At 36.9% G+C, this 12,554-nt stretch overlaps 1 protein-coding gene across 4 annotated transcripts in view; it reads right to left on the bottom strand.

Moving 5' to 3' along the window:
- Positions 1–12,283, bottom strand: part of COPG2 (COPI coat complex subunit gamma 2) — a 126,269-nt gene extending 113,986 nt beyond the window's left edge. For 2 of the 4 annotated variants that reach the window (XM_045511056.2, XM_074367055.1), the window contains exons 1-4: positions 12,135–12,283; positions 10,910–10,962; positions 10,286–10,366; positions 7,181–7,252 (exon numbers count right to left, since the gene is read on the bottom strand). In XM_045511056.2, the coding sequence (XP_045367012.1) occupies positions 7,181–7,252; positions 10,286–10,366; positions 10,910–10,962; positions 12,135–12,171 (243 nt within the window). In that variant the 5' untranslated portion in view covers positions 12,172–12,283. Of the gene's footprint in view, positions 1–7,180; positions 7,253–10,285; positions 10,367–10,909; positions 10,963–11,762; positions 11,852–12,134 lie in introns of those variants that run through there. The other 2 variants (XM_010947528.3, XM_074367054.1) reach the window with 2 other exon arrangements.
- Between the last annotated feature and the right edge of the window lie 271 nt (positions 12,284–12,554).

The raw sequence follows: 12,554 nt of genomic DNA, 5'->3' as shown, positions 1-12,554 counted from the left end.
CTCTGCCCCACAAATTTGAGCTTTCATGGTTTCCCCAAATTCCTTCTGTTTTTTCAACTCAGAGATGGTTAGGCTCCTTTCAGTATTCTCTCCCTGACCTAAGAACTATAACGTGCCTCTGGGCAATGAGCTGGTACAATCCCAGGGCTGACTTTGTTTTTCTTTTTCTTCATATCACAGTCCCAGAGTGTCTATTAATCTAATTAAGTCTGAAAACAACTGTTTTATATATATTATATAATATATATATATTATATATATATCAGTGTGTATATATATTTATGTACATTTATATATATTATTTTCTAGGTATTTATGGCAGAAGGGTAAATCTAGCCCCTTTACTCCATTATGGCTGGAAACAGAACAGAAATGTATTCTTAATATCAAAACATATGGTGAATTATCTAGTTACTCTTTTATTATTGATTTCTAACACTAATCCAGTGTAGAGAACACAAGTTATTCAATTTCATTCACTTGAAATTTGTTGTGTCTTGTTTTGTGGCTCAGTATTAGTCAATTTTTGAAAATGTTCTCTGTGCTCTTCATTTACATTTAATGTGATAATGCTATATCAGGGTCTAAATCTACCATCTTATTATACAATTCATGTTTGTCCTGCTTGATCTGTGTTTCTTTTTCCTTCTTCTGGATTGATTTTTTAGCATTTTTTCCTACAATTACATGCACAGGTTAGAAGAGAAAAACAACAGATAAAAATCAATAAACTAAAAGCTAGTTCTGTGAAGAGATTATATTTATAAACCTTTAGATAAACTTCCCAGGAATAAACGAGAGAAGAAACAATTTATTAATATCAAAATGAAAAAAGAGACATCACTAATGATCCTACAAACATTAAAGGAATAAGGAAATATGAACAGTTTTATGCCAATGAAGTTCAACAATTTAAATGAAATGAACAAATGCCTTGAAAGACACAAACTACCAGAGATCACTTAAAAAGACACATGATCTGAATAGCACCATATCTATTTCTTTTTAAAGTAGTTAATCATCAAAAACGTTCCTACAAAGAAGATGGTTTCAAAAGTAAATCCTACCCAAACATTTCAGGAAAAATGAATAATGATTCTACAAAAAATTTTCCAGAAAGCAGAAGAGGAAGAAACACTTTTCAATTCATTTTACAAAGCCAGCATTATCCAAATACAAAACCCAAACAAAAATACAAGAAAAAACTATAGATCAATATACTTCATGACCACACGCTCAAAAATCCTTAACAAATTTTAACAAATGAAAACAAAGATTTTATATTTTCCAGGAAAATAAATGCATCTCACTATATTAACATACTAAAAAGCAAAAACCATGATAATCCAATGGACACAGAAAAAGTATCTGACAAAATTCAATACCCATTTTTAAAAAATCTCCCAGCAAACTAGAATAGAAAGGAACTTCCTCAACCTAATAAAGGTCACCTATGGAAAACTTAGAGCTAACATCATAATTAATGGTGAAAGATTAAATACCTTCCCTCTAAGATCAGGAACAAAGCAAGGATGTCCTCTTCCATCACTTCTATTCACACTGTATAATAGTGCAAGAAGACAGTAAGATAAGATGAACAAATGCATACAGATTGGAAAGGAAAATGTAAATCCTAAGGAATCTCTAGAAATACTCCTAGAACTAATAAATAAATTTAACAAGATCACAGAACAGAAGTCAATACATAAAAATCAATTTAATTTCTGCAGACTACCTACAAACAATACAAACACAATAGTATAAAAATATTAACTACCTTAGGGATAAATTTCACAAAATATGTATAAGACCTGTATGCTGAAAGCTAAAACACTGCTGACAGAAATTAGAAACCTGAATAAATGGAGATATATACCATGTTTGTTGAGCAGAAAACTAATTAATGTTACAATGTCAGTTCTCCTCAAATTGATTTAAAGTCAGTGCAATCACCATCAAATCCCAGCAGCTTTTGTAGAAATGGACAAGCTGATTTTAAAATACATAAAGGAATGCAAAGACCCTAGAAGAGTCAAAACAATTTTGAAAAAGAAAAAAATAATAAAATAGGCAAACATGCACTACTTGATAAAAACTAACTGTAAAGCTATAGTAATCAAGACAATGTCGTATCAGAATAAGAACAGACAGACAGATCAATGAAACAAAACAGAATGTTCCAATGTGTCAGCATAGCTCAGTCATCATCATTTCTTCCCTTTCCTCCTCCCTCCATATTGATACCCAATTATTCCAGTAGAAAATGTTAAGAAAATAAAGTAGGAGGAAAAGGAGGAGATGGTGAAAGAAGAGGAAGGAGATGAAAAGAAATTCAATCTTCACTTTATATCATGTACAAAAACAAACTCAAAATGGATCATAAAGTAATTTTAAGACACAAAAACTACAAAATGCCTACGGTAAAAAGCATAGGAGAAAATCTTTGTGACACTGGGTTAGGTAAAGATTTCTACAATACACATCAAAAGCACAACCTATAACAGAAAAAAACTGATGAACTCTACCTTATCAAAATTAAAACATCTGCTCTTTGAAAGACTAAGAAAATGAAAAAATAAGGCAATGACTGTGAGAAATTACCTGTGAAATATCTGATAAAGGACTTGTATCCAGAACACAGAAAGATCTCTCAAAACTCATTAATAAGAAAATATACAACCAAATTATTAAAAATGGGCACAAAATATGAACAGGTCCTTCATCATAGGAGATATATAGAAGGCAAAAAAAAAAAAAACACATGAAAAGATGTTTGAGATCTTTAGTCATTAGGAAAATGCAAATTAAAGCTACAAAGAGATACCACTACACACCTATACTAAAATTTTTAAAAAACCAAAAACACAAAAAAGCAGACAATATCAAGTGCTGGCCAGACTGCAGAGCTATTAGAACTTTCATACAGTGATGGTGGGAATGGTACGGTTACTTTGGAAAATGGGTTGGCAGTTTCTTACAAGGTTAAACATACATACACCTATCATATGACCCAGCAGTTCCATTCCTAGGTATTTACCCAAGAGAAATAAAAACTTAGATGTTCTAGAACCTGTACATGAAAGTTTATAGTAACTTTATTCATAACCACCAAAAAATAGGAACATACCAAATATCCTTCAGCTGGTGAACAGATAAACAAACTGAGGTACATTCATACAATGAATTACTACAATAAAATAAAAAAGAGTAAACTGATACAAACAGAGTAACATGGACAAACTTCAAACGTGTTATGCTAAGTGACTGAGAAGAAGACTCAAAAGGCTTCATACAGTATGATATCACTCTTATGACTTCCTGGAAGGGCAAAACTATTAGGGAAAAAAATAGATTAGTGGCTCCAGGGCCTGAGGATAGGAGGTATAGATCATACAACAGGGAACTTTTTGGAATGATGGAAATGTTTTACATTTTGATTGCAGTGATGATAATATTACTGTATGCATTTGTCAAAACTCATAAAACTATACCCTATAAATTGTGCTTAAAAAAAAAAAAAGAGAGACAACAGCACAGGGGTAATTGAACAGGCAAGCCACAGACTGGGAGGAAATATTTCTAAAACACCTATCTGATGAAGGTCTTACATCCAGAAAATATAAAGAACACTTACAACTCAATAAAGGGAAGATTAAACAATCAGATTTTTTAAAAAAAGGTAAATTTTGAACAGACACTTCACCCAAGAAGAAAAACGGAAGGCAAATAAGCATATATTTGCTTAGTACAGGCTTAACACATTCATCATTAAGGATACACAAACCCAAGAATGCTACTTCTAGATGTTAATCAAAGAAAATAAAAACATAGGTCCACACAAAGACTTGTACTTGAATTTTTTAGCAGCTTTGTTCATAATATCCATAAACTGGAAACAACTCAAATATCCATTAACTTGTTTTGGGGGTTTTGTTTGTTTTTTATTGTTTGCTTTTTATTGAAGTGTAGTTTCAATGTTCTGTCAACTTCTGGTGTACAGCATAACAGTTCAGTCATACATATACATACATATATTCATTTTCATACTCTTTTCATTGTAGATTACTACAAGATATTAAATATAGTTCCATGTAATATACAGTAGAAACTTGTCATTTATCTATTTTATATATACTAATTACTATCTGCAAATCTCAAGCTCCCAATTTATCCCTTCCCACCCACCTCCCACCCCACCCCCTGCCGCCAGTAACCATAAGTTTACTTTCTATGTCTGTGAGGCTGTTTCTGTTTTGTAAGTAAGTTCATGTGTCTTTTATTAGATTCCACATATAAGTGATATCATATGGTACTTTTCTTTCTCTCTGGCTTACTTCACTTAGAATGACAATCTCCAGGTCCATCCATGTTGCTGCAAATGGCATTATTTTATTCTTTTTCATCACTGAGTAGTATTCCATTGTAGGAATATACCACGGCTTCTTTACCCAGTCATATGTCAATGGACATTTAGGTTGTTTCTATGCCTTGGCTATTGTAAATAGTGCTGCTATAAACATTGGGGTACATGTATCCTTTTGAATTAAGGTTCCCTCTGGATATGTGCACAAGAATGGGATTGCTGGACCATATGGTAAGTCTATTTTTAGTCTTTTGAGGAATCTCCATACTGTTTCCATAATGGCTGCACCAAACTACATTCCCACCACTAATGTAGGAGTGTTCCCTTTTCTCCACACTCTATCCAGTATTTATTGTTTGTGGACTTTTAAGTGATGGCCATTCTGACTGGTGTGAGGTGATACCTCATTGTAGTTTTGATTTGCATTTCTCTGATAATTAGCAATACTGAGCATTTTTCATGTGCCTACTGGCCATTTGTGAATGGATAAATAAATTAGACTACCTTCATACAATGGACTACTTCTCACAATAAAAGTGAACAAACTACTGATACACACAAAAACTTGGATCAGTCTCAAAAGCCATAGATAGGTTAAGTGCAAGAAACAAGACATAAAAGTCACAGAAGACTATATACTAAGTGATCAAATTTAAATGAAATTCTAGAAAATGCAGAACTATGTTGTCAGAAAGTTGATCAGTGATTGCCAGGAGCTAGGGTTTGAGGGAGGAGACAGACAACTAAGAAATATGGGGGCGCATTCTAGGCTGATGAAAAGTTTCTCTATCATGACTGTGGTAATGGTTCCATAACTCTATACATTGGTCAAAACTCACAGTTGTACACATAACTGATGGATTTTGTTGCATATTTAAGCTTATTTTAAAAATTAAAAACAAACACTCAAAGATGATTTTTTTTAAAGGCTGAAATAGAATTTTAAACCTATAAATCAGTAGAAGGAATATAAACAAGCAAAGAATATAAACAGACAATTCACAGAATAGGAAAGTAAAATGACCACTAACCATATGAAAAGAGTTTCAATTTCAGCAGTGACATTAAACACAAATTAAAATCACAAAGAGATGCCATATCATATTCTTCAGAATGGCAAATATTTAGGTCTGATAATAAGAAATTATTATTAGAAGCAGGTGAGGATTTGGAGTAAATCAGCGTAAATTAGTACAACCCTTTAAAGATCAATTTGACAAGATCATGTAACTAGCATTACCCAGAAATTCCACTTATAGGTATCTACCCCTGAAAAATTCTCATTACGTGCACAAGAAGACATGCACATAAACATTATGTGTAATGTCATTTGTAACAGTAAAAAAGTGGAAGCAACTTACACATCTACCAATGGAAGAATGGATAAATAAATAAGAATATAGTATATTCACACACTGGGATTCTATACAGCAGTAAAATGGAATAAAGTAAACATACTTGTAGCAAGTGGATAGATCTCAAAAATATATTATGACCACTAACCTGAAGGGGCCATTCGTCCTGCCTAACAATCCTATATTTCCCCAATCCATTTCCTAGAAAACTATTTCATGTCTTCTCTTAATACAACTTCTGGCCAGAGGCTTTGAGTTTGTCCTCACTGTTTCTTTCCTGCTCTGCATCCTTTATCCTGCTGCACGTCCAGTTCTTCCTAACTGCCAGCCCTCTGAGCAACAGCAACCTCTGGCCTACCACAAGACACCTGGAGCGAGGAAATCACAGAGCCACAAAGAGGCACGTGGGCTGAAATTTCCAAAAAGCATATCCTGCAGGTGGTGGACAATGCAATACAATGCAAATTCAATTCACATCTTTGTGGGGCATCTTATGTTAAAGTTAGGACCTTGATTAAGAAGGAGAGGCCCTGAAAATTGGAATGGAGACACATGGGTAGATTCTGATGAAGCTGAGTACCTTGAACCTCTAAATTCCTCCAAGCCTCTTTGGCAAGGAGAAGTGGTCCTTCATACCCTGTCTGAGGAATGTGTAATGACTTCCCCTGAGATAGTTGCCTTACATGGGACTGCTGATGTTCCTAAGGACCCAATCCCCAAACTTCTCATCATCTAGACACGTAACCAGATTCAAATCCAGGAAAGTCCTCGGGGTCAGGCACAGTGTGGCCTGTGAAGATATGCAATACATACCAAAAGAACTACACAACTTGTCCAATTTATGTTAATAGAAAGCTGAGAAATACAGATCCCAGAATTCCCTTCTCTGTGTGGTTCTGAGTGAGAACTCGGCTAGAAAGAAGTATGTGCCACATGTGGAAGACAGAAATGAAGCAGCAGCCATTATGCTTGAAAGTCAGTGTGGTCTAAGATAATGAGAGACAGATGCAGGGATGTGGCAGCTTTAGTTTGTCCTCACTCTTCTTTTTTCCTGCTCAGCATCCAGCTCTTCTCAACTACCAGTCCTGCTGGCCAACAGCAACCCCCAGCCCACCAGGAACTTCGTTAAGAACTTAGAGGTGTAGCAGCTATGTCCACTAACCTCTACACTGGTCCACCTGTGCAGTGCCATGCCAGAAGCTGGACATTAACAGTTTTCATGATCACACTGTAGACCTGTGAGTGAATAGCTTTCAACTATATACTTAAGTTCTTTCCTTTTCATATGTCTTTTAATGAGCATTTATGAGTTTCAAGAAGAGAAACAATTTTTAGGTAATTTTAAACATTTCAAGCAACCTTCTCTAATTTGGAACACTCTAAGCTCTCTCCCAAGAAAAACAAATAAAAGGAGCACTCTTAGCCTAAAAGAATTAAAAAAAAAAAAAAAAAAGGGACTTACATCATTAGATTGAAACAATCGAGTCATTGCAAAGAAGGCTTCTGTGGCTTCCGTAGTTCCAAAATGTTCCCCCTAAGGAAAACAACTGAATTTAAAACAATTTCTTAAACTCAAAAAAAAAAAAAAAAAAAGAAAAGAAAAGAAAAGAAAAGAAAATTGAGGATTTCTTTTTGTTTCTGCAAAGATCTTTTAGAACTTAGGAGAAAAATCTCTTTATAAACATTGTGCCTCTTTACTATTTTTCTTGCTTTTAATTTATAAACCCACATAGCCAATTATCCATTCTTTATTTAAAATAACTCAGTATCACACACCATGCTATAAAAGTTCTAGAACAGTGGTCTCTAATCTTTTAACAGGAAATGTTTAATTTCCCTGTAGAACTGCTGATTTACAAGGAGGTAGAAAATGATAAAAAGTTGAGTTCCTAGTAAGAATAGGACGTTATTGTTACACTGCCTAAGAGCAGAGATCATACCTCATACATTTCTATAATCCAATGCCTACTGCAAAGCCTGACATATCATAGGAGCATAATAAACATTAAACTGTAAAAAACGATCTGTTAGGAATCCCAGAAAACATGGTAAAAAGGAACCAACTATAAGGGCAGGAATCAGATTAGCTATATAAAAGTGTGGCTTAAAGGGCTACTAATAGATCTCAAGACACTGGCTCAAGGCCTTCAAAATATGCTTGGATCAAAATTTTAATGTGCTTAATAAATCATCTGAGGATCTTCCCAAAATGCGATTCTGATTCAGTGGCTCTGGGATGAGGCCTGAAATTTTCCATTTCTAACTAGCTCCCAGTGATGCAAATGCTGCTCATCTGGGAACCACGTATTTTTGAGTAGCAAGGTGTTAGATAATTTATTTCATTAATAGTCAAAATACTGCAGATCACAGACCACCTGAAACATTACCATTTCAATATGTAATCTTCATTAACAGTAATCCTATATATTAGGCTCAATCACTTTTCACTTCAACTCTCACAAAGAATGGAACTAGTCTTCAATCTACTTGTCACAGGCATAAGAATAAGCAAATTAAAAAAAAAAAGAATAAGTAAATTTTGATGAAAAACTTTGAAAGTTTAGGATTAAAGACAAAGTATAATAAGAGTTTACAGTCACTTAAGTCAGAGTACCCAACCTGCTTATCAGCAAGAGATTTCCTTTTCTTTCTTGCATATTTATTGAATACACAGAAGTCTATTTACTTTGGGTCATACTAGTAAACTTTAAGTCCCTACTTTTTCACTTGAAACTCAGAGAATATATGCATATGTCAACTCTGATAGAAACCTGTCTTTTTCTGTAAAGCACTACCAAGAACTAAGCAAAAAATAAAACTAAGGTTCCCAAATCTGTTCACGTAGTTGAATGTGTTTATTTATCAGACTGTGCAAGTAATTTCCTCATCAAGATAATCATATGTTTCAACAGGAGACACCCATCAAAGCAGTATTGGCTAATATAAAAACATACGCTTCTCTGAACCAACATCAACTACTCAAAACTCTGCTTACAGAATGGAGTTAGCCAACTTGGATATAATGGGTGCTATGAAAAGTTAAATCAATGTAACTTTGCCTTAAATGTTTCTAATATGACATCACAGGAGGATATGTTTGTGAACAGACATTTTATTTAAAAGCATGTACTTGTTGCTCAGTCTCCATCTGCAAACTACAAAATTTTATGTCTCTGGATGACGTCTTCAGTCATGAAACATAGTAAAGTAAAAATATTCTCATGGAATTCAAATTGGAAACCACAGTCTTCTGAGCACTGCATGTAAACCACCTAAGCTACACTGTGTGTGTGTGTGTGTGTGTGTGTAAAGCACAGTCTTCTGAGCACTGCATGTAAACCACCTAAGCTACACTGTGTGTGTGTGTGTGTGTGTGTGTGTGAATCTAAGAAACAAAATCACATTTTCTAAGGCCCTAACATCTCATGGTATTTTCTAGTCTGAAGCAACAAAACAAAATACAAGAAACGAACAAAAAATAAATTAATAAAACCACACACAAGAAAAAATAAAATAAATAACAATAAGAGCAAGTGGGATCTATGCTTCCAGAGGGCAAAAATATTTTTGTTGGTTTTGTCTGCTATAACCCCAGTGCCTGAAACACTACATAGGACACAGCAGGTATGTCATAAATATAAATGCTGAATGACTGAATGAAATCTACTCCTGAATGCTTACTATGTGTCCAGGATTATTCTCAATGCTTTACCTTTATTGTCTCAATTAATCACTACAACTTTATAAAGCAGGTATTATCATAATCCCTATTTACAGAAAAGAACATTAAGGCACAAAACAGTTCAGGTCAGAATCATACTGCTATGTGGTGGAGTAGGGGTAATAAATACAGGCATACCTCAGAGATACTGTGGGTTCGGTTCAGACCATTGCAATATATATTGCTATAATTCAAGTCACAGGAATTTTTTGGTTTCCCAATGCCTATAAGAGTTATGTTTCCACTATACTTTAGTCTATTTTGTGCAATACCATTATGTCTAAAAGAAATGTACACACCTTAATTTAAAAATACTTTATTGCTAAAAAATGCTAACCATCATCTGACAATGCAGGGTTGCCACAAACCTAAAATTTGTGTTTAAAAAAAAAAAGCAATAAAGCGAAGTGCAATAAAATGAGGTATGCCTGTATAGAATCTGAATATTAAAATCAAAGTTTTAAAACATCATTATTACATCTACCCCCCAAAAAGGATAAAATATCCACTTGGAATTTGTCTAAGATTTTGCAATATATTTTTGGAAGGACATAAAGACCTCTTAACAAATCTAAACAGCATGTTTTAACATTAACTAATACTTGTTAAATTCAAATCAATATTGAGAATCTACTATGTGCTTAGCTGGTTTGGTACCTCAAAAGTATATTTCATACTCCTTGTCCTCAAGAAATTTTATATAGTATTATGTTAATCAAACACTACAGATTTAAAATTAAGTAAATTAAAAAAAAATAAATAATTATCCTTTCCAGAAAGTACTTCACTGCATATTATGTATTGCTATTTCAGGACACAAGTCTGAGGAAAATCAAAATAATCTACCTGGTTCAATAAGTACAGAATCTTTGTAAGAATATGCAAACATCTTCTTGGATTGATGGGTGTTTCATTGAATATACGAGCCTGTGGAAACAAAAAACACTGCTATTTACAGTATATTTTCTATCTTTTCTATCACAGATTACAGAAAAATCAACTTTAATAAAGTAAGGACTATTATATATTTTAATCACAGTATCCAAATAATGTTGCTTACAGTTTTCAGTTTACTATGGTATATAATAAATCATTAGATGTGGCCCTGATTTTCCATTCTATACTCACCTCTACTTCAACTTGTGGGCTTTATTAAGCAAGAATCACAATACTTACCTACATCATTTGAATACAATGAGCTTATTATCTGTAACTTCCTTCAATAAGCTTGCCCTAAACATCTCTTTTGATATTTTATTTAAAATTCTCAACATGTGACAGAGTCTACATATTTTTGCATTTCTATAAGCTCTAGACTCTCCTGTGACAAATTACTCCTCTTCCCTCAAGTCTACGTTCTTGGAACTCAGTTACATCCTTTAATTCTTATGTTGGATCATAGCATTCCAGGGGCTCTCTGTCCACTTGTAAAACGGAACAGAAAACACACACTATATTTCTAAGCCATACCTCCTGTAAGACAGCACTCTTCTCCAGATGCCGGAAAGGATTGGAGCCACTACCTATATTATAAAACAAAACAAAAAAAAGTCTTTAATAGCTGCCCTACACAAACTTATTTACTTTCTATAGAAAGGTACTGAATGCTTGGGAAATTTCACCGAAGTGAGGTGACCACTTGGATATCACAGTCATAATCATTACTAATATGCATACAAAGTGATTAAAATCATTTGATTCTGGCACTAGTTCTGTCATTGCTAACCTGTAACATCCTGTACTTCTCTTTTGCAGAAAACCTGCCTGAAATGAGTGTCTTCCCTGTCCTCTTGTATGAATGTTACAAATATCTGTCATGTCCACACAACTAAGATTCATGAGATTGTGGTAGGGTCTTTTGGATTTACCTAAAGGAAAGCACTACTTTGTGTTTCTAACATTTATTGCGAGGCAGAAGAGTTCATCAGAGAATCATATAATCTTCAAGCTGGAAGGGACCACAGAGGTTTACTAACTCAGTCCTCGACCACACACTGTGAAAGCAGCTATCAATCATTGAGGGTTTGGGGGGTTTTTTTTGAGGTGGCTGGGCATCTTCCCATTTGCTCTGGACCAAAGACTGGTATCAAGATGAATCTCACTTTCGGATGCTTCAGTATTAAATGAGCTAGGTACCACGAACAGCCTTGCCCCAGGGAAGAGGACCGAGTAAAGGTCCCCAAGAAGATTGGGAGGTACAAGCCAACACAAAGTTCACATATACACACTGTCCCGTCGATCCCAGACCCCCTCTGGGCCTACTACTACCAGCGTCCCCCACCCACGCCTGCCCCACCCCCGTCTCTCGCGCGCGCAAACTCACTCCCTCTGCCACCTGCCATGTGCCCGCCCTTTTTGGCGGGCAGCCCACCCGCGACGAACGGGCGGAGGCGGCTCCGAGGAACTGCGCCGGAGGAGGGGGCTGGGGGCGGGGCTGCCGAGCAGCCCGAGGCGGCGCACGGGTGCCGGGGCGGGAGCGCGCGACCCGAGGGGAGGCTCCGGCGCCCGGGGGAGGGGCTAGGGGCAGGCCCCCGGCTGGAGCGGAGCGGGGCGGAGGAGGGGCCGAGATCCAACTCCGGCCCCTTGGCACACCGGCGCCCACGCCCCCAGGCCCGCAGTCCCCGAGAGCAGGTGGCGGCAGGCTGGGGAAGGGGCCCCCGCGGCCGAGGGTGGGCGTCAAAAGCCCCGCGCGTACCAGACTCCTCGTCCTTCTTGTCGAATTTTTTAATCATCTTGGACGACTTCCCAGCGCCCAGACCCACCGCAACCGTCCCAGGCTCCGCAGCCGGCAAACGGAAGAGGCTCAGGAAGACCGGCCCTGTGCTCTGGCGCCGGTTGGGCTGCCGTCCCGTCACTCGGAGAGAAGGCCCGCCCTCCCAGGCCGTGGCGGCCGCACTCACCCCCAGGGGACGTGACCACGCCCTCTCCTACGCCCCCAGCCGGGCGGAGGCGGGGCCAGGTGGAGGGCCCCCAGGCCCACGGCCACGCCCCTGCGGCGACAGGTCTCAGCCAGGGGCTAGCCCCGGCCCTCCCTGCTCGCGACCGGGCAGCCCACGCCCGGAGCGGGCAGAATGTGATTTTATTTGGTTGGCACGCCCTAGATGGCGACTTCTGC

Source organism: Camelus bactrianus, chromosome 7 (assembly GCF_048773025.1).
Source record: "Camelus bactrianus isolate YW-2024 breed Bactrian camel chromosome 7, ASM4877302v1, whole genome shotgun sequence".
NCBI lineage: Eukaryota > Metazoa > Chordata > Mammalia > Artiodactyla > Camelidae > Camelus > Camelus bactrianus.
The sequence above is the reverse complement of the archived record's forward strand: the minus strand, read 5'-3'. Positions and strand labels throughout refer to the sequence as shown.